The following is a 23,317-nucleotide window of genomic DNA, read 5'->3' as shown; positions in this document are numbered from 1 at the left end:
AATAACAGTTTTTTGTAGTGAGATGTACTAATTAGTAATTACAATAAAAAAAATAATTCATTAAATTGTGCCCGGTGAGTAAATATCTATTCTATATAAAGTGTGTCTATATAATTAAAATTCTTGGTTTATGAGAATTTCATGGGTGATTTTTAATTTTTATTTATAAAATAATAAAATATTATTTATATATAATAAAATAATAATAAAACAAATCCTATTAATATTTGAACTGATATTAAATAACTCTTCCCCCATTTAAAAAGAAATAAGGTTACTTTCTCCATTATTTCTAATTATATTTCTTTCCCTTCATATATACATATATGTATTAGTTTTAAATAAACATTTTATATTATTCTTTGTTTATTCTGAGATTCCGAAGTACTACAGAATTTGAAGTACTACAGAATTTAAAGATCAACAGAGCTCAAAACATTTAGGATTGTGATTGAGATAGTTCTATTTAGCATAGTATTCATTTACGCGAGCAGTATATGACGTTGAGTAGAAATCACTTTCTTTATTATCATGTTAAAGTCTAAAGTAAACATGGGTATGTATGCACACATCAAACATTGTCTTACATAAACATTAATGGAATCATAGAACAAGCAGTATTTTTCCTATATGGTCAAAATATGAATTGTGCAAGAGCTTTTTTCTGAAGTTGGTGATCTGAAACGTTATTCAATCCATTACGACTCAAGCGGTAGATCGAAGGTACCTAGCAAAGTTTGGCACAATTAGATCCTTTCCGATGATTCATTCTATGCTACTGTAGCTTAGAAAAAAAAAAGCTCTTTTTCTTAGTGATTAAAATTTTTGATCAATTAATAATTAATAATAAAAATAAAATAAAATATCTAATTGAAATACACTTCACCATACGTGTGTGTATATATATAAGTATATATGATGCAATTAAAAAATAAATTAATCATTATATATGACTTACACTACACTAAAATTAATTATCATTTATTACCCTGATTTTAATGTTTGATTTATCTATTTTGTAGATTTTTCAAATAAATTAGTATCATTATCTACGTATTATTTATGCAATGGAGGGGTAAAAGTTTTACATTCTTTAAAGATTATTGCTTAAGTAAGTTTATTTTATATATATATATATCAACCATAAGTTATATATGATCATAATTTTATTTATGTTTATGATTTTATTTATTTTATAGATTTCTCAAATAAATTAGTATCATCATCTACCTATTATTTATACAATAGAGAGGTAAAAGTTTCACATTTTTTAAAGAGGGCTTAAGTAAGTTTATTCTTTTATATATAGCAATCATAAGTTATATATGATCATAATTTTATTTATGTTCATAATTGGAATTTTTATATTAATAGTATTATTGATTAAAGTATTATGTGCTCAATCTTAATTTTAATTTCAATAAGTATGTTCATTGTTATATATTCATATGAATTTTAATAATAAATAATACATATAATTTTTATTAATTATGGTTAGAAAAAAAAAAGATCACGTAGAACTTAACAAGTTTTTAATCGTTGAAAAATTCTCTAAAGAAGTTTTTAAAATAGCTTAAAATATTTCTATTCTTTACGTAGTTCTTTACATATAGATTTTTTGCTCTACTTTAAATTTTTTCAATTTTTAATTTTTTTATCCTATTTTAAATTTATATATATATAAATATTGTATATAACATGTGAAAGAGTTGTTCTAATTCTGTTCTTAGAAAACCATTATAGCCAATTTATATTCTATATAAAGTGTGTCTATATAACAGAATTCTTCGTTTATGAGAAATTCAAGGGTGATTTTTTATTTATATTAAAAATAAAATGATTTATTATTAAAAATAAAATAGTTTATGAGAAATTCATGGGTGACTTTTTATTTATCTTAAAAATAAAATGATTTATTATTAAAAATAAAATAGTTTATGAGAAATTCACGGGTCATTTTTTATAGTTTTACATGCCTTTTATAAGTTGATTTTTTTAATTAAATAAGCTATGCACACCATGTCTAATCATTTTAAATGAAAATACACCACGGTTTGCAGGAACACCGCCGCTTTGTCGACACTACCATATTCAATTTATCAACGAAAAAGTGGACAATCCAAATATATGCGGACCCGGCTAGAATGAAAACTGCAAAATAAAAAAATTACACTATTGTCTCTATCGAAGCAAATGAAGATTGAAATCTATCTATGACTATCATTAGTTTTTTATCTACAATTTTTAGATAAATGTTATTTTCAATTATCAATAATTTAGAGATTGATTTTTAATTTTTTTTTTATCTTACACCCATTTAAGTAATGTTTCTTTAAGTATTGGAACATCAATTTTTAATTTATTTTTGGATTAATTTAAGAACATATTTAAATCATCAAGCTTTTTTAAACACTAATATATTGCATTCGGTATTCATTTTTAATTGACAACAATATAAACTGTAATATTTAGATACACATAATAATAATCTCATCTAATAACTAATAATATTTTTTCTTTAATTTTTAATTATACACTTTCAAATAACATGGAAAAAACTAGCATAAAATTTAGTATACGTGCCTCGCATTGTAATTTTTTGCTAGTATATATATATATATAATTCTATCATGTTATATCAAATAATCAAAACTAAAATTTGCGAGTGGTCGTAGGCATAATTCAGTGATTTTAAACTTTTTACAAAAGAGGATGACTCAAATTCCAATCCCTCTCCCCCAATGTCAAAAAAAAATAATAATAAAATTTGTTAATAATAAAAATGTGTCTTTTATTATTATTTTTTGAAATATATATCTAGTAGGGTATGAAGTCTACTATATTAGAAAAATTCTATATATGTACTTATCACATAAAAATAATAATTAGTTATGTATGTATTATTAATATTATTACGTATTGTACAACATATTTCAAATTCAACAGCGATAGAGCATGTAGGGATGAAATTAGAAGTAAAATTCAGGTGAGGCAATTGCATATTAATGTATATGTGTCTTAAAATCATACTGACGTGATGTAACACAAAATTATGTCAAATAATTTTTAGTGTAATAACCTAAAGTGCTAGGTTCAAATTCTCATAATGATATTTTTTTTTTAAAAAAAAAAAAAAAAGAATTGTAGCTATTAATAAGATTTGAACTTGTAACGGTGACACCTTACTCCAGTCCTTCACTTCTACATTGAATTAAAAATAAAAACCAAAATTAAATAAAAAATTACAGACATATGAGATTGATATATCATAATAGAATTTTTGATTTATGAAAAATTATTGGGTGACTTTTTTTTTAAATAAAAAAAATAACAAATTATTAGATGTTGTAGGGTCAGCATCCATTTAGTTAGTTAAACCTAAAAATATAATTAATTCACTGTTGCAATTAATAATAAATTTGTTCATATTGTTTATTTTTTATTAAAAATTATTTTCAAATTTTAATATTTAGAATAGTTTAATTTTAAATATTATTTTAAATTAAATTTGAATATTTTGATAGCTCAACCAAATGACCATTTTCATTAATTTCGAAGATAAATTTAGGACGAATAATAATTTTTTTTAATTACTATTACAAAGTATAATAGTAATTTTTGTTTTTATTTAAATCACTATTATGTTTTTAAATTTCAATGATTATCACTATATTGAATATTATTAATTTTTAAATTATGATATTAAAAATAATTAAAAATTAAAATAAAATTAACATAAGTGACTTAGCACGTAACGTCTATCTAGTATATATAAATATACATATAAGGTATGCTTCGCTACTTATAAGTTTAATTTATCACAGTCATATATACTACTATGATCATGCAATTAATTAAGTTCATCACACATTTACTTATCAAAAAAAAAAAAGTTCATCACACATTTTAGTTTAAAAAATTATTATAAAATATTGTTCACTATTTACAATAAAGTACAAAAAAAAAAACATTTATAATATCAATCTCCTGATCGATATTAAACAAAGAAAAAAAAAACATTTATATTTATAATTTCAATCTCATTTTTGTGTAGGGATTTACATATCATGTCAAGAAAATTTGCGTATAGATCACTTTGTGATATAAAATAGTGAGGCACGTATATAACTAATATTAATACTAGAAAAGGACAACCCCAACCAAACTACAAACATATGAATTCTTGACTTTTCTCGATCCTTGATGGATGTATAATACATAATACATAATGTAATTTAAATATGTATATAATAATAATCTGATCAATCGAAGTATATATGTATATATCGAGTACAAGTTATTACATATATGCACGCATGAAATTAAGAAGCTGATTCGTTATTATAAGCTTAACCAAACAATATAAAAGCTTGTATAATTAGCTGTCAAGTGAGTATTTGGAAATTAAAGAATTTTCTTTTTCTTTTTCTCATTTTAATATATATTAAAGTACAAAGTATATTGCATCTTAAAAGATAATATTGAAATTAATTATTACTAATTACCATTATGTGATCCAAGTCATTTTTGGTTCAGACTTGGTACGAGGATCAGCGTCAAGGACACCATCTTTCGCATTTTCAATCTCTAACTGTGCTATATAAATATATATATATATATATAGGCTTTGGATGTGATCACGCATTGTATCAAATGCGTAACTAGTGACTCACAAAAATAATATATATTATATCAACAAACATAGTACAATCTAAAAAAGTGACATGTATTCCTTTAATTTTTTTCTTTTTCTGACAACTATTATTTTAAGCCAATAAATAATAGATAAAGGACAATATTAACTTAATATAGCCGGTTATACTAACCTGTTGAGTTGACACAAATATTTTATATGTGCTAGGTAGGGATATAAGTGTAATTTCACATTAAGTTTTCATGCATAAGTAATCTATTACGTTTTTGAGTGAATATCAACCACACCTAAATAATATAGATGTTGCTGGGTAAATATAGACCATGTATGAAAAATATTAGTTTATCAGAATTTTCTTTAGGAGAGTAATATGGTAATTAAACTGGGTGATTTCCTTTTTTTGAAAAAAGAATAATATTAATTGGCATATTAATTAAAAATTTAAAATAATTAAACTTAATAATTTTTTTATTTTTTAAATTATACTTAGTTATAATATTTTCTTTAGTTTCTCTAAAATTATTTATTTTAAATATAACTAAAACTAATAAAACTATTGCTAAAATATATGTCATAAACTAAACTATAACGTTAATGGTATGATTTATTCAATTTTATACTTCATTCATAATTAAATGGGTATGATAAACACGTGTAATTTAACATTAGGTTTTATGCATAAGTAATCTAGCTATCTCAAACTATTCCCTATAATAAAGCCACAATACCATGCCATATATGTTGAATTGAAGTAGTCTTACATATAAGTTGGTGAAATAACAACTAATGGTCTCACATAATTAAATGACAATAACAATATAAAATAAGAATTAGATGTTTCATTGAAGGCTTAAGAATGGGGACTAGTCTTTTTTACTGTGGAATGTATTCAACATGCATGGGTGGAAGATGATCATGGTCTTGTATGAGTTTTAGACCCCTGTCCTTCTCTACAAGTTCGTTTATTATGATCTCGACCTCCACAAAGTGTGCATTGCCTACCTCCTTGTACTCCATCATTTGTTCCTTTTCTAGAATTCGTTGAGGCCATGCCCTTCGTCCTCACTGTTACAGGATCTTGGATTATGTTTGGATTATCACGATATGTTGTGGTTGGTTGTGAGTTTTGGCTATTATGTCCCTCCTCGTAAGACGCCCTAAAGATGGTATTAAGTTTTTCCAACTCCATCTTTGCCATTTGGAATGTTGCTTCTGAGTGTGATGCAAAGAAATTCATTGAGTTTGAATAAGCATTGAGCGCTCCAAACCTGAACAATCATATGAATCATAATTAAAACACTAATAGAATAAGAATAAAAGAATTTTATTTGCTAATTTAATTTTAATTTACCTTGACAATTGGGTCATCTTTTGATGCTCGGATGAGTGTTCACCAACTTGTGTAGAGGAAGAAGTCTTGACATCCTTTCGCCAACGAGTTAATATTAAGGATTCTGGTATAACTCGAATGTCAAGACTTTTCATTACACACCATATATGCTTGCATGGAATACCATCGGACTCAAACAACAAACACGAACAATTTAACTCATTCTTCTCTTTGTTATATAAGACTCGGTGTCTTATCGTACCGTATTGGAATCTAGCTAAAGAGAAGAGGTATGAATCCCCTTGATCTTCCCGATGAGAAATTGAATAGGGTTGCTCTTCCTCAATCTGTTCTTTTACTTTATAATATATGTTTCTGGTGAAAATTGCGGTGGCCTGTTTGTAATATGTTTGCAAGAAATCTGTCTTACCAGCGGGAATATGAGGGACGGTATGCATGCTTTTGAAATCTTTAGCGGCTTCATTATGGCGCATTGTGCCAATAGCATGGGTAATTTGTGAAACAAACTCTCGTAAACTGTAATTAGCAAGTAAGAATCTCTTGAGTACATTGTTCATAGACTCACATCTTTGGGTTGTTCGCATGCCTCCATAGAAAACCCCTCTTAAGAACGTCTCTGCCCATTGACCACGTGTGTTGTATTTAGTACGACACCAAGAATTTTCTTCAAGGCCGAACTGTGCCAACAAAGCGGCCCATTTTTCTTCAAACTCTTCCACTGTGTAGTAGTTGTATATTAAGTCAAAGAAGCCTTTGTTGAAATCTGGAATCTTAATATTCTTTGTGGCATTGTTCCCTAGATGCCATGCACAAAGTCGATGGGTAGAGTCTCGTAACAAATGTCTGATTGTGAATCCCATCCTTTCATCATTATCAGTGAGGACTACTTTTGGTTTTTTGTTGCCCATGCAATCAAGGAACACCCTCAAGAACCAAATATAAGCGTCTTCCGTCTCATCAAGTAAAACTGCGCAACCGAACACACAAGTTTCAAAATGGTGATTGACGCCAACAACTACAGTCAATGGCTTATTATACTTATTGGTGCGGTATGTTGTATCAAAAGCAATAGCTTCCCCGAATAACATGTAGTCTCTTCTACTCATACCATCAGCCCAAAAAAGGAATGCTAATCGATTTTCGTCATCAATCTTGTACTCGACGTAAAATTCAGGATCCATTGATGATAAGCCGTCTAAGAAACCCAATGTACCTTCTGCATCACTTGATATGTTCTCTTGCTTTCTTAAACTAGCCACTTTGTTGTACACATCTCTTAGTTGGAAAGGAAGATTGTCATACCCTCCAGATTGTAGGGCAATATGTGCTACAACGGAAGAAGTTTTGATACCACATCTATTCATGCTAATTACTTGTGCAGCTACTGCTTCAGGAACCTCGCGGTTTGCCCGAGTGAATTGCATTTGTGATGGTATTACCAAATCATGATTATGAAATGGTACAAATTCTTGACACCGCCAAAGATTTGTTTTTTGTAACCGAAGGATTCGTAACGCAGCTTGACACCCACAACGTGTTATTTCTTTTGGTCGCTTCTTCCTATCTGGCATGTTCAAAAATTTCTCGTTCCGAAAACCTTCTTTGTTACAAACCCATCGTCGAATGTATATTTCTCCATCACTTTTCCTGGATTTTGTATCGTCAATTCTAGGACTGAAACCTTTCCATCTTGCGTAAGTATAATAGAATGCCTCCCACATTTTTAGACTTACCATCTCTTTCCCTTCAATATCATGAGTATCTATTTCTGCAACTGATTTGGATAGTTGAAGTGTGTCCAAAATTTCTTGCCAGTGAGAGTTGGAGGCAATATCTACGTCCGTCATACTTTTCCTAATAATTCAATAAAATGAATATTAGTCATTCAAGTGTATGATGAAAACACATTAACTTACATATTAAAGTTAATGAAGTTGATGACTTTCCTTAAATATTTGACACAAAATTTAAGCTTTTCTGTTTTGACTACTAACAGTAATCTTTATTGTTGTACTAAGTCTCATAGTCAATGGTATTGCAAACAGTGAAGAACAAATTTACCTAAAAAAACATACTATTTTCATATACGTTCTATTGTAATTTCATGCACTTTCATTAATTAACCAATTGAAATATTAAAAAAAATGCTCTCATATGTACAAAAAAACAAAAAAACAAAAATAATGCTCTTACCTAAAAAAAATCCTACATTTATAAAAATATATATTATGTAATAACCATAGAATGAACATGCTTTGAATCCATGACTCAATATAGTTGGACTCCATTTATGTGGTAAGTAAAAGATTTATTGTTTTCAAGGCCCAATATCAAGGCCCAATACCAAGATTTATTGTTCTCTTTTACAGCAACATCTATGTTTACATAAATGAAACATGGTTTTGTAATAGTCTCTAGTGAACTCAAACATAGTATCACATCTTATTGGTCATAAAGATTTTATGAAAAATAAATTTTATATTAGTTAACACGTTCAACTATTGTGACGGTAATTAAATATTCATCAGTAAATATTCTATCTATTTTCATAAATTAGATAAATAATGCAATCTTTTAATCTTGTGATGTTATCATTTTTTTTTAGTATTATAGTTTTTTTTTTTTAGAAACAACACAATCACTTCTTTTAGTTTAACACTTCTTTTGTTATGAAGATTGTCTCTTGGATAATATATACTTATCTATGTTATTGTATCATATGTAATAACCATAGAATGAACATGCTTTGAATCCATGACTCAATATTAGACTCTATTTATATGGTAAGTAAAAGATAAGCACATGCTGTCAAAATAAGATATTGTGTTAATAAGACATACCTTTATAATTGTAATAGGAGACTTACAAGACTATCCAAGTGAGTGAGAGTGAGATTGATTCATCCACCAAAACTCTACCAAATGACACTATAGAAAGAAGTTGAATGAGAGTGAGATCAATAACTTTTTATAAGTACTTACTTTTAGTTGTTTAATTTTTCCATTGTGAGGTCCTCATATTTGTACACTTGTAGGTGGTGTGGTTGGTGTAGTTATTTATGAAACTAACACAAGAATTTAATTTAATATATAGGCTGTAGTTAAATATAAATGTATATAGGCTAGTCAATTGGTTGGCCTATTTTGGGCCATAATCTAACTATGTATCTAGGCCCAATATCAAGATTTATTGTTTTCTTTTAAAGCAACATCTATGTTTACCATAAATCAAACATAGTTTTGTAATAGTCTTTAGTGAACTCAAACATAGTATCATATCTTATTAGTCATAAAGATTTTAGATAAATAAATATTGTTATGGTAATTAGATAAATAATGTAAATTTTTAATCTTGTGATGTTGTCAATTTTTTTTTAGTATTATAGGTTTTTTTTTTTTTGGAAACAACACAATTAATCACAGGAATAATTAATGTTTAATTTTCTTCTCTTTTTTCATTTGGAGAGCATATATTTTTTATGATCGCCCAGATTTTATTACCACATAAGAAATCTCCAGATAAAGATGATTTAGTCCCGTACGTCATTGTATTAATTCCCTTCCAAAATAATAATAATAATAATAATAATAATAATAATAATAATAATAATAATAATAATAATAATAATAATAATGTCATTTTCCCTTTTCCCTTTCGAATCAGAAATAATGTCATTTTCCATATCCATGAATGTATATAGTGTAATCTCACATATTTTTCATGCAAAAGTAATATACTCACGTTAGAGAGTGAATATACACCATGAATAAGTAATATAGATATTACTGGATAGGCTATAGTCTATATAGTCTCCAAATTAAATGATCTGATGTGTAATATTACTTTTTTTTTAAAAAAATAAAAAAAGTATATTGAAGAAAAGATAATAATACAGTAGTTCAAAAGCATAGTGATTTAAAAAAGAAAGAGCACAGTACATTTCTTCAACATAATTGATAGATTAATCTCTAAAGTTTTAAATTGCACTTAGATATATATATATAAGATCATCATTAATAATATTAATAAAAAAAAAGAGATTACATGATACTAGGGATAGAGAATACCCTTTAACACCATGCATGCATGCATGCTTTTAAGAGTACTGTGGAAGACATGACTCAATACTAACTAAAGTTACTAATAAACACGTGAACACAAACTACAACACAACATACTCTTAGAAAAATAATATAAAGCATACCATAATAAGAAAACACAACAAAATATCATAACATAATTTGGAGAAATGTAAGACCATTCATAGGTTTGGAGAGGATGGGGCCAGTGAATGGTGCACAAAAGGCGAGTTCCGAAGACCTCAATCGAGATGAATCACCTCAGGGACTCTCGCTTCACCTCTGAGGTTGTAACACCCTAACTAACTTAGGCGTATTACGTGATTTTTGAACGTACTGTGCAGCTCGTTGCTAATCAACGAGGTTTATGGAAAAACGTGATTAATTAAAATTTTGCTCTTTAATTAAACTTATAAACCATATTACAAAAGTCTCGGGATCCCGATTTATAAAATCATTTACAAAAGTTTAACTGTATAACTGTTACATCAAAATAAAAGTCGTCTAACGACCAGTTACAAAAAAACTCAGCCTTGCTGTCCCGAGGATCGTACGTTCCAGGCCTAACCGCCCCGACATGTACAATCTCATAAGCTCGCTCACGGTCCATCAGCTATAGCCTTGCCTTTACCTACACATGAACATAAACTGTGAGTCGACAGACTCAGTAAGAAAAGCATAATAATACTCATACATAATACTAACTGCCGTGTCCAACACGATACTGAGTCCCGCTACTGCCATGTCCAACATGGTACTGAGCCACTACTGCCATGTCCAACATGGTACTGAGTTCTGAATGTTCATAGGGACGGTACTATTGACACGTAACAACCTGATCGGTCGAACCGGTCATACTCCGGCTGCTGGTCATACTCCGGCTGTCGTACCGACGTGTTACTATATCCTCCCGATCGGCCGAACCGGTCATACTCCGGCCGCTGGTCATACTCCGGCTCGTACCGACGGGATACGTCAATAGCACGTAACCACCAACCAAGTGTCGACTGATCGGTCAAACCGGCCATACTCCGCCGCCGGTCATACTCCAGCCTGTACCGACGTGACAGGGTTGGATGGTTCGAAGCCAACATACAACTAATGTAATCTAATAGGCTTCCTACATGCTCGCTAAACATGTAATCTACATATGCATACTGTTATACTAATCTTACCTGGATTCCGATTTCAGGTGTGCCGTCAACCCGACCGGAACCGAAGCCGAGCGGCGGACATTGCGGCTCCTAAACCATAAACATCACAACGCTATAAGTGACACGCTAAATCACTTCCCGGGGACTAAAACTTGGAACTAAAAGTTTCCTATCGATAAAAAAGCATGGCAATACCCCTAAAAACATAAAAACGAGGAAAACTAGGGTTCGGAAAAATTCCCCAACCGGCAGACCGGTTGCCCAACCGGAATTCCGGTTCTGGGAATTACTGAACCCTCATCCGGAATTCCGGATGCACAACCGGAATTCCGGTTCCTCGCAGGCAGCAAACCAAACTTTTCATAACTCGACCAATTCAACCCCAATTGGTCCCAAACTTTCCAGACCTGTTCTAAACTATCCCTAGAACATATCCAAGGCATCAAAACCACCCAGAAACCTCAAACATGAAAAATGCCATTGGAGCTCAAGCTTGAGTTCTAAACTCAAACTTGAGCAAAAACACCTAAACATGCATTTCACTAGCTTAGTTCAACTTAATCAAGCTTATCTAAGCCTCTGAAAAACAATTAAAAACAACAGCAACATCACAGAACAGATTCACAATAATTCATGTTGAAAAATCAAACTTTTGCATAATAAACCTCTAGCATGCTCAACCTAGGAATCATACTTCACAAGAGCTTAATTACCAACTAAAAATCATGCATTAAACCACAGAAAACATCAACAAAATACAGCAGTAACAACTTCAAATAATCATGCATGCATCATCATTTTCATCATTTTTTTCTTAAATTATAAAAGGAAAAGTTTAGAGACTTTACCAAGGATGAAGAACACTTAGAATGCAAGAGAAATAGCTTGAAAATTCAGAAATTCCAGCCCTAGAATCACCCTACCAGCCGAGAGAGGAAGAGAGGAAAAGAGAGAGCCTTTTTGCAATTTTTTCTATTTTCTAAGTTGAATGACAAAAATGAATAAAAAGGAATCTTTAACACTAATTTCTTTCAGCCAAATAACATGCATAAAATAAACATTTATTTCATTAATAAACTCACATAAGACAAAACACTAATGGGGCAAAAAGACCATTTTGCCCCTCCACCATAAAATCATGAAAATCATACTAAAGGGGTATTTTTGGGACATTCTAAATTCCCGGCCATTCCCGACATTCCCAATGTCTAAAACCCGTCCCCAAAATACTAACATACTAAGTTGTGATTTCTACTGAGCCAAACGCCGAGTTCCAAAAGACCGGACACCGGAAATGCAAAATATAAAAACTACTGACTAATCATAACCATGCATTTCTGAATCCCATAAATAACAGCATAATAAATTATTTAAATAGCTATAAATAATTTCATAATTAATCACAATTAACTGATAATTTCCAAATTAACTAAGCGGGCTTTACAGAGGTAGTCATTGGCAGCTTCCAAAAATGCTTCCACCGTCTTCACTTGGTCACTTCCTTGACCCTGGAGCTTGTTTTGTTGGTACATGGTCGAAGCAAGCTCGATAATCCTCTTTCGAGCCTCATCTAACAGGTCAGCACATTTGTTTTTTGAAGCATTCACTGAGTTAAGAGTGCTCTGCAACATGACACAATTGGAGCAAGGTTCTGTCGCCTGAGACCGGTATCTCCTTGACCGAGAGGAAGATGGAGGAGATTTCTTGCAAATTGATGAAGGAGTCCCTAAGTTCATTGGACATACGTGGGCGTCCGGGCTGTAATTCTTAGCTGAGCCGTAACAAGAGTTAGTGGTAGGGAATAGGTTTTTGGAAATGGATTTGGTCTTAGTCATTTTTTGGTGATAAAACAAATACTGTAGTTATGGGCTTATAAATTTGATTTAGTGGTGAGGCAATTACAAATGATAAATATCTATATTTATATACACACACACAATGTCACTCTCAATTGTCGAGCAAAACAATTGTATAGACAATGGAAGACCCATTGTGATTTCAAGAAAAACCCTTAATACCCAATAGTTTTATATCTTTATTTAGCAAATTCAACCTATAACTTTATGTACTATTCTTCCTTTGCCTAATTTTAAAAGGAATAAAAATAAAATTACATGCATGAAGTGATTAAAATACAAATAAATTATAATATAATAATGGTGATCTAGCAAAGAAAAAATAGGTCATATTATATAGTTATTGTATAGGTTACCTCTGGACCAAACCTTGTATTTATCACTAACACAAAATAAGAAAGCTTACAAAAACAATAATAAAACCATGCGTGTACTTTAAACCATGCAAAGTAATAAAAGACAAAACAAATGAAAAGTAATAAAAGACAAAACAAATGAAGAAACAAAATTAATATATTATTAATTTTAAGTTTGTCATTGAAGAGAACAAATGTGTAGTCTTATCACAACAATAAATGTGTAGTCTTCATCAATAGTACTACATATTAGTAGCTACTTTGCTTTACTTTAAACACAATAAAAAAATTAAAATACAATAAATAATATATATAAAAATGGACTCAAGTTACTTAAGAAATTTGTGTTATTCCTAATTTGTGTTGAACTAATAAAATTATTGTACTATTTAAAATGTATAACTAATCCATGATATTAGTATTTTTTTATTAAACTTATGTAATCAGTAGTTTGAGTTAATATGTTGTAATGTATAATTAATATCATGGATCCCTATTATAATATTAATGTGTTATGTTGTTGGTTAAAAAAAATGTCATAAATTATTATTATTATTATTATTATTATTATTATTAGGTTAGTACGTTTCACCTAATGGATCATTAGTGTGTACGTGGTCTTATTTTTTTTTTTTGAAACAATGTGTGGTCTTATCAAGAGTACTATATATTCTCATTTTAGCTAATATAACCTATAACTTTATGTACTATATAACTTTTTGCTTTATTTTGAACACAATAAGAACAAAGTGACATGCATGAATTGAATAGCCTTTAAATGACATGAAAATTTAAATAAAAAATAAAATAAAACCGGTCATATTCTTTGCAGAAACAAAATCACTTTATATAATTTATTGTTTTGGTAAACCCTTGGGTCTTGGACAAAGAATTAAATTCTTAACATGGACATCCCTCTATCTCCTCTAATAAATTTGTCATACATAGCAAACATTGAGTCATGCATCACATACTTGTTTTTTTTTTTTTGAACATGCATCACATACTTTTAATACATAAGTAATATACTGACGTGAGGGAGTGAATATATACTATGAATAAGTAATATAGATATTATTAAATAAATATAGTATACATCTTAGAAAATATTAAATTATCTGATATAATATTACTTTAAACACAATAAGAAAATTAAAATATAAATAATAAAAAAAAAAAGAGGACGTTGGCTCTTAGTTGGAGACAATGTTATTATAAATATATCAATGTATTGGTCAAACTTTGAGCATTGGAAAAAGACTTATCATTGAGCAAACAATGATAAGTGTTTAGTCTTATCCAATGGTACCATATTCTCATTTTAGCAAATATATCCTACAACTTTATGTATTATATATCTCTTTTTTTACTTTATACACAAATAAACAATAATATGCATGCAAAAATTGATTTCTTGGTTTGAAGGAAATGAAAATATATTACAAAATAAAAAAAAATAATGGTGACTATCATAAAATTGGAAAGTTTACCAAGCTACACCAAATACCATGGGTGTACTTCAAACCATTTATAAGAAATAATAATCATTAATATGAATAATGTAAATGCATGCAAAGAGATTTCTAAAAAAAAAGAAAAAGAAAATAAATAAATGCAAAGCAATACATGACAAAACCCTCAACGCCTCAAACACAATAAGACTTGATAAAAAAAAAATTACTTTTACAATAATTTTTCTAGAAATTATATACTATCACAACAAGAAATTTCAAAGTATACATATATATATATTCAATGACTAATTTGTAACCAATAAGTAAATTTAGTGCTTTGATTAGTAATATTAATAATTTAATAATTTGATTTGTCTTAAATTTATGAAAATGACAAAGGTGATTACTGTTTTAGAAATAAGCAAGCCACAATTTTTAGTGGGGGATATTTTTTTTTAATTGAAAGAATATTAGTGAAACATATATATTTTTATAGTGATAAAATAAAATTATTTGAAAATATGCTGAAAAAAAAAATATAGAGAAATAAGTAAAATTATTACGTGGTATAATATGAAAATTATAAAATTTATAGGAATAGAAATAAAAATATGTAAGGATATAAATAAACAAGTATAAATTTTATGTATAAAAGTTTAATTTATAGAAAATTGCGAGTCAGGTAAATGATTCCTAAAGTCCTTTTTTGTCGTTTCTAGTTAACTATAGTGAATCCACTAATAGTCTTGTTGGGATGATCGGGGTTTAACAACGGATCGCACGTGCCTTCCTAAAATGCCCCCAGTCATTATGGAAACGGACTTTCAATGACGATTGATACCTGATAGTGATGATTTGCAAGCAACGAGTAACTTTGACCAAGATCGGTTCTAGTCAACTATAGTGAATCCACTAGTAGTCACGCTGGGATGATCGGGGAATGCATAACAGATCGTACATGCCTTCCTAAAACGCCAGCAGTCGTTATGAAAACGGACTTTCAATGATGATTGATACCTGATAGTGATGATTTGCAAGCAACGAGTAACTTTGACCAAGATCGGTTCTAGTCAACTATAGTGAATCCACTAGTAGTCACTTATTTGGGATGATCGGGGAATGCATAACAGATCGTACATGCCTTCCTAAAACGCCAGCAGTCATTATGGAAACGGACTTCCAATGATGATTGATACCTGATAGTGATGATTTGCAAGCAACGAGTAACTTTGACCAAGATCGGTTCTAGTCAACTATAGTGAATCCACTAGTAGTCACGCTGGGATGATCGAGGAATGCATAACGGATTGTACATGCCTTCCTAAAATGCCCCCAGTCATTATGGAAACGGACTTTCAATGATGATTGATACCTGATAGTGATTATTTGCAAGCAACGAGTAACTTTGACCAAGATCGGTTCTAGTCAACTATAGTGAATCCACTAGTAGTCACGCTGGGATGATCAGGGAATGCATAACAGATCGTACATGCCTTCCTAAAACGCCAACAGTCATTATGAAAACGGACTTTCAATGATGATTGATACCTAATAGTGATGATTTGCAACCAAGATCGTTTCCATCAGTTGTACTTGAAAAAATACCTCAACATCAATTTCAGCAACATTGCCTCTATTGAAGAAATGTTCCATGAATTTCATTACATATACTCCACAATCTACCCCATTATCTTGCTACGGCACTCGTCTTGCGTAATCTAGGGGAAGTGATGCAAAGTTAAATTTCTCTCCTAATTCCAGAGCCATATCCACTTGGAGAAGATCATCAAGTGTTCTTAACTGCAAGGTATAAGAGATGAAGATCTTTAAATTACTTAATAATTTCGTTATTCAACTTGGATTCTAGTTTTCATCTAAAAAAAACTTGGAACCTAGAATGTGAAATGAAACAATCGAAAGTAAGTACCATTTCAGAAGCAGCTCGTACACGGAAATCTTTCAGATCCTTCCCGCGTGGTGTTTTCAGGCTGTCCCAAATGAATGCCTTACTCGCCAACACGTCTATGTCACACATGAACCAGTGGGGAGTTTTAGTTCTGCATATGACCGGGACACACATCTGCATATGAAAGGGACAGAAATTTATTATTACCATAACATCATTATAATTAACTAAATGATTAAAAAAATCTGAAGGGTCATTACATGTTCAGTTTTTGCCAACTTGCCGTAAAATAGATCCCTCCAATTTTGTTGTCTTGCCCAAGTGCTAACAGAGCATGACAACCCAAGATTTTCATGCTATTTAAACAAAAATCATAACCATTATTATTGTTATGCAGATATCAAGTAATGGAATATTCAAGAGCTTAGAATGCAGAGTAGTGAAAACTCCGAGAAGAAGCAGATTTCTTTTGTTTTATTCTATATCAAAAGATAACATATTTTGGTAAAGAAATAATAAAACACTTTGGTATATAAAACAAATGACAGGAAAAAAGCATTCCTTAAGTGTTTTAGACATAAATAAGTAAAGGGTATAAATAAAAACTAATGTAGAATTGTATAAACATAAATGATCAACAACACAAAACCCCCTTAGCTTAGTTTCATACTAGAGTTCTATTAAAACTTGGAACTAGGGTAAAAATTATGGGATTTAATTTCTAGAAAGTTTGAACTTCTTTCCATGCTTCAATAGCTGAAACCAATCCAATATTTGGGAATAAAACTTGAAAAATATTTATGTAATAAATAAAATAAAGTTTATAAAACAAATCACACAGTTTGAATAGAAAATATAAATACACGTGCTCATATTAATACTAATGAGACTTACAGAGACCCGACAAGGCATAAACCAATATTTCGGTACTCCATCTGGGGCTGCTTCACGTTCTTTCAGCGTCAATAAGTGTGCGTAGCAACTAATAACCTGCACAAATCAACATGCCACTAAGCATAATCTCTTCGTAGTATTTTTTTTTCTTCTAATAATGCTTAGAACAGATAAATATTAATGAAGACATTTACTGAATCAGTTATTTCCATTCCAGGCTTCAAGCACAGTAGTTGTTGCCGAAAAAGTTCAAGTTTTTGAAATTTCACAAAAGGGTACCTGCCAATGAGACAATGGAATTAGGTACAATATATGGTAATACTAATACACAGTCTTACTGAACTACCAATCTACTAATTAAAGACTTACCCTTTATCAAAATTTTTTCCGAAAACGAACATTGCCAGCTTAAATTCAATCTCGCTTGCTGGCTCCTTCAAGTGGAAAGTGTCCACATACAATTCCTTGCTTGAGTGGAATCTTTTTTCGGTCTTTTGATACGCGTTTGAAGCAAGGAGAACTTTGATGGCCGAGGTGCATTCACCTTCATGACCGATGTCTTCTACCATTGTCAAATCCACAGGGCCAACCTCATATTGATTGTTGGTAGGCGGGTTGTCAAACTCCAAATTTCTCATGTTTTCATTTTCAAACTGATCCTCATTTGAAGTGCTCATCGAGCTAGTTTCTTTGTCGGCCTCCTCATCATCTCTCTCCCCGTCCTTATCACTAACTTCCATCATTTCTTTGTCGGCCTCCTCATCATTTCTCTCCCCGTCCTTATCAATAACTTCCATCAGTTCTTTTAGTAGAGATTGCCTCAACTCCATTAACACAGACTGCCTCAACTCTTTCATCACTGTTTGATGCAACTCGGCTGTCACAGATTTTCTCACCTCAGGTAATATAGCTTCACGAAGCTCTGGAATAAAAGATTCCTTAACCTCGTCAATGATACATTGCTTCATAGTGACGAAGCCCTTTCCGATGTCCTTAGAGATGTCGGCTTTGAAAGAGTCAAATAATCTTAGTAGTCTTGACAAGTAGTGTCTAACTTTTTATCCCTGTCCTTCATTTCATCTCTTAAGATGCAGTTGCAGCATGTAGAGGATGAGGTTCCTCCCTGGTTGGATAATGGAATGGAAGTGTCTTCTGTATGGCCATATGTCTTCCTGAACATAGGCGGGTGTAGAATAATCTGCCCCAAAATGAGAAAAATTTCAAGATCACTTTACAAAAAAAAAGTAACAATTAACAAAATTGTATTGGCCTATTCCTAATAACAAGTAACTTTGAAGAGTTGTAAACCAAAAAATGTACCTTCCCATTCACAAATCCCCCACTCTTGGAGATGAACGAGGATATTCCTTTCACTCGGTCCTCATTCCAGTAAGCCATGGGAAGGCCGAGGCGAGGAGAAGTGTACAACTTCCTTTTTATATGGCTCCAATAATATATCTGCAAAAAAAAAAAATTATTTGCAATTAAAACTACAGTGAAAGGGATGCATAATTAATTAAAATATGGTTTAATCCTTACTTGAAGGTAAATAGTACAACCCGAGAGATAATGAACCTTGCCCTTATCTTTCGAATTATTGAGTCGTTTTTGATGTGCTTTCAGATTCTCGTGTAAAAACTTAAAGATGAACGAAGCCCAGTTCAACTTCTTTATTCGCCCAACATCTAAGAGTGCATTTATGTACTCCTTTCTTACGTACGTTCCAGATGTCGGAACCAAGAAGGATCCCAATGCTACCAACATAAAACGTGCAACGAACAAAACATCAGCTTCTTCAGAGTTGGTTATAAGCTCCACCAAGTCTGTGCACTTAATGGATTTTTCGAGGTTGCACACTTCATTTCGAACTTTGTTGTCAATGTCAACATAATCTTCAAAGTTGATGTCCTCACCACCATCTTCGATTTTCATAATTTCCTTAAACGATTGAATAGTGAAAGGATAAATTACCCCATGTTGGACTAGTTCAAATTTTTCAAGATCCATATGGTTGTACAAGTACCATATGAGAGAACTACGCACTGACGGAATTTCAGGATTAAGGAGGGACCCGAAGCCTATATCTGAAATAACTTTCTTTTGTGCTTCGTTCAAACCGATCACAATTTCTCTTAATCGTTCTGGACTGCATCTACATTGGACCCTACAACGATCTTCGTCATTGTCACTCTCTACTATTGGCTCCTTAATCTTTTCTTTTGCAGTGATCTTCCCTGCAATTATTGATGCTTTTTTTTCTAGTAGACGTTGCAGTGCACGTTCAAGTGAGTTGTTTATACTTTGTTCCTGCAATAATGTAAAAGATCAAATTATTTATACCTTTTACACATAGATCAAGTATATCTAGCAATACAATACAATAATAATAATTATGCGAGGGTACCTAATAATAATTATATCAAGTATATCAAGCCCATGAATTACACTAAAGAAGACTAGAAGAGTTTATGGCTACAAACAAGAGGGTACCTAATATGGATTGTCTTGAATTTTTCAAGGCAACATTTGATATTAGGCATCAATAGTGAAAAGCCTAAAGGAGAAGAGCTGAAGAGAATGGTAATACTCAGAATTATGATGCCAAAATAAAATTTGAATTTATGTATGAATTTAAGTACTTAACTGCTAATGCTAAATTCAGTAAATTCTTTAGGAAGTAGATACAACAGTTTTGGGACTTTCAAAGGAAGAGGCTGAAAAGAAGCCATATATTGCTTCCATGGGAGTATATGTCTTCAAGAAGGAGATACTTCTGAACCTTCTTAGGTACTGACAAAGCTAAAGAATTTGTCTATATTAGAAGATCATGTCAACTTTTACCAGGACAAAACTACTCACAACATACAGAACATCTATTCTTGTATTACGGTTTCATTGTGCTGGACTCAGTGATATGATTTGATAAGATTTCTTGCCTACAAATGATTTAGGACATGCTAATAAACTAGATTTGTTGTCTACAATATGTAACATGTAGTTTAATATCTTTGAAATTTGTTGGCTGAGAAAGTTTATCAAGGTTTCAAAATTGAAGGATAGGGACACTCTTATGTGTTTTGTTGGTGTATTTGTATGTGAATTTAAGTTTCAATAATGAAGGGATGTTTCCTTTTCATAAGGACTCAAGAGTAGATTCTCTTTAGTAAAGAAAGATTATAATTCAGAAGGTGGGCAATGAAAATCTATGCGGGATTTCTTTCGAGCACAACAATGAATTATTTTGTTATGATCATATCAAATGTGTGCACTTAATTAGTAATGCATATCAGAATTCTCACAAGCACTATTGATATGCATAAAGGTTCAATTAATTTGTGACCATAGATACATTGCAGTGCTAACTTTAATGACTGACATTCATCTGAGGATTGTTAAGGTTGGTATAAAGGCCCTATTAGTGAACGAAAGACTATGATTGAGGGAATTAGCAGTAAGTGAGGACCCAATAAAAAGAGAAGTTAGGTTAGAAAAGGCTTATGAACATACAAGATCCTTAGTGGGTCCATAGAATTGAGCTATATATATTCTATAATTTTTGTTGTTGATGATGAAAGTGATTGTGTAGCTATGGATTTCAATTTATTGTTCAAAATACAGAATATATCTCATAAACTTTTTCAGAACAAATAAAAATAAACTCTTTAGGGGTTTGTACTTAAAGATGATACCTTAGCCAGAAAAAAAAAAAAACTTAAGGGAAAGGGGTTATGCATTGTGTTTTATTAAACTCAATAATTATTGCAATTTATTATTTTTATCAATAGAGATATAAGTATCTTAATGTTTTGTAGTGATTGCCTGGCAAATGATTGCCATGCTTGACATAAAATTTCTTTTGATGATTACTGTGTATTTTTTAATTTTTATATTTGTGGAAGGCTTTAACATTCAATTTGAGTAGGTATATGTTGACATTAGTTCATTGCAAGTGTATGATTGGACTAAATTATACTTTCATTGTGTTCGGTGTGATCATGAAGAACTGAATTCTGAGCATTATTTATTGCAGGCCTAATAGTCATAGGACAATCTCATAGGGTCATCATTAGTGATTATTTGTAGCCCATTCAACATCTTTTCAGCTCAATCTACATCAATTTATGGTGTTATTTACATGGAACATACTATTGTTTAGTGATCAATTTTCTGTGTGGAAGATGCTCTGTATTCCGAATACCAAAAATTAACCGAAAATAATAATTATGCGACATCACACATTTACGTATACATGTTAAATTTACCTCATTGGTAACTACTTTTTTCCCTTTGTCGGAGGCCTTTGTGCGCTTAGCAACTGACTTGTCATCTTCATCGACATTGCGCTTTCCCGATGACATCTACAACAAACATTTAAATCAATCAACTAAATATCAACGATTTTTGGCTTTTAATTTAATCAACTGTTAATATTCTTTCTGGTTGTTTATACAGATTGTTGATTCAATCATATCTCATGGGAGTTTCTTAACTAATAGTGTTATAGAGCATAGTGTTGTTGGTATCAGATCCTGGATTAATTCTAATGTTCACTTAAAGGTTTGTTTCCTAATAAGTCGTGATTGAATTAACAATGGAGTTTGGAGGGAAAAACACCAAAAACTGAATAATGAAAAAAAAAAAAAAAAAACATGCAGGATACTGTGATGCTTGGAGCAGATTTTTATGAAACAGAATCTGAAGTGGCTTCATTGTTTGCTGAGGGAGGAGTTCCTATTGGAATAGGAGAAAACACAAAAATCAAGTACAAAGAAATCTTCTTGTTTTTTTATTACCACTAAGAGAAATAGATTTTGTTAGTCAAGTTACATTGGGCAAGGATTTCATGTTTAAAACCATTATCTTTTGTCCATTTCACAGAGAATGCATCATTGACAAAAATGCAAGAATTGGAAAGAATGTTATCATTGCTAACTCAGAGGTAATACCTTCATAGCAATGAGTAGAAGTGTTATTATATAATGAAATATCCCAAGTTATTGAATTTTTCTTTCCTATTTGCAGGGGGTCCAAGAAGCTAACGATTTTTGGCTTTTAATTTAATCAACTGTTAATATTCTTTCTGGTTGTTTATACAGATTGTTGATTCAATCATATCTCATGGGAGTTTCTTAGCTAATAGTGTTATAGAGCATAGTATTGTTGGTATCAGATCCCGGATTAATTCTAATGTTCACTTAAAGGTTTGTTTCCTAATAAGTCGTGATTGAATTAACAATGGAGTTTGTTTCCAGGGCTGGTTGGATGGGTTGTTCAACCCGCCTAACTCACAACTCGGGTTGATATGTTTGTTTGTGTGTTTATTAAAGTCTGATCTGAAAGCATTTTGAAAGTTTGGTTCTGATCCTGGTTGAGGATTAAAAGGAAGACACACAGAGAGAAATGGGAAGAACACCATGTTCTGATCCTCTATATATTAATGGAGAGGGAGAGAGAGAAGAAGAACATTGACTTACTTGTACAAGTAACAAACGATTCCCAGAATTCTACATAGGACAAGGCAACATCTTCTTCGCGAGCTTCTCCGGTGGCGATACCCTCTGTGATGTAGCAAAGGAGTTTAAGAACCCTAAAAACAACTAATAAGAACAAGAA

At 31.0% G+C, this 23,317-nt stretch overlaps 2 protein-coding genes and 1 long non-coding RNA gene across 3 annotated transcripts; 1 reads left to right on the top strand and 2 right to left on the bottom strand.

Moving 5' to 3' along the window:
• Positions 1 to 5,567: 5,567 nt before the first annotated feature.
• On the bottom strand, positions 5,568 to 13,073 carry LOC133033848 (protein FAR1-RELATED SEQUENCE 5-like). Its single transcript, XM_061108863.1, has 4 exons — positions 12,683 to 13,073; positions 8,872 to 8,932; positions 6,006 to 7,859; positions 5,568 to 5,922 (listed from the first exon to the last, which is right to left on the bottom strand). The coding sequence occupies exons 1-4, from the start codon at positions 13,071 to 13,073 to the stop codon at positions 5,568 to 5,570; spliced, it is 2,661 nt and encodes an 886-aa protein (XP_060964846.1).
• Positions 13,074 to 16,971: 3,898 nt separating this feature from the next.
• Positions 16,972 to 18,768, bottom strand: LOC115710847 (uncharacterized). The gene is made up of 4 exons (XM_061107503.1): positions 18,074 to 18,768; positions 17,899 to 17,983; positions 17,705 to 17,800; positions 16,972 to 17,166 (listed from the first exon to the last, which is right to left on the bottom strand). Exons 1-4 carry the CDS (start codon positions 18,670 to 18,672, stop codon positions 17,038 to 17,040), a joined length of 909 nt encoding a protein of 302 aa, XP_060963486.1. The 5' UTR covers positions 18,673 to 18,768; the 3' UTR covers positions 16,972 to 17,037.
• A 3,371-nt stretch (positions 18,769 to 22,139) lies between these two features.
• LOC115711292 (uncharacterized) lies at positions 22,140 to 22,644 on the top strand. The gene is made up of 3 exons (XR_009685491.1): positions 22,140 to 22,261; positions 22,360 to 22,466; positions 22,583 to 22,644. It is a non-coding gene; the product is annotated as an uncharacterized LOC115711292 (long non-coding RNA).
• The last annotated feature ends 673 nt before the right edge of the window (positions 22,645 to 23,317 follow it).

Source organism: Cannabis sativa, chromosome 1 (genome assembly GCF_029168945.1).
Source record: "Cannabis sativa cultivar Pink pepper isolate KNU-18-1 chromosome 1, ASM2916894v1, whole genome shotgun sequence".
NCBI lineage: Eukaryota > Viridiplantae > Streptophyta > Magnoliopsida > Rosales > Cannabaceae > Cannabis > Cannabis sativa.
Note: the sequence above shows the minus strand (reverse complement) of the source record. Positions and strands in the feature narration are given on the sequence as shown.

Excerpts from the sequence above, each read along its gene's own strand:
- LOC133033848 (XM_061108863.1), bottom strand. The coding sequence starts at position 13,073 with ATGACTAAGACCAAATCCATTTCCAAAAACCTATTCCCTACCACTAAC. Across the intron at positions 7,860-8,871 it reads TCACTCACTTGGATAGTCTT|GAAAAGTATGACGGACGTAG; the intron begins GTAAGTCTCCTA and ends TTGAATTATTAG. Across the intron at positions 5,923-6,005 it reads AAGATGACCCAATTGTCAAG|GTTTGGAGCGCTCAATGCTT; the intron begins GTAAATTAAAAT and ends ATGATTGTTCAG.
- LOC115710847 (XM_061107503.1), bottom strand. The coding sequence starts at position 18,672 with ATGAAGCAATGTATCATTGACGAGGTTAAGGAATCTTTTATTCCAGAG. Across the intron at positions 17,984-18,073 it reads GGAAAAAATTTTGATAAAGG|GTACCCTTTTGTGAAATTTC; the intron begins GTAAGTCTTTAA and ends TCTCATTGGCAG. Across the intron at positions 17,167-17,704 it reads TTATGCCTTGTCGGGTCTCT|CATGAAAATCTTGGGTTGTC; the intron begins GTAAGTCTCATT and ends TTGTTTAAATAG.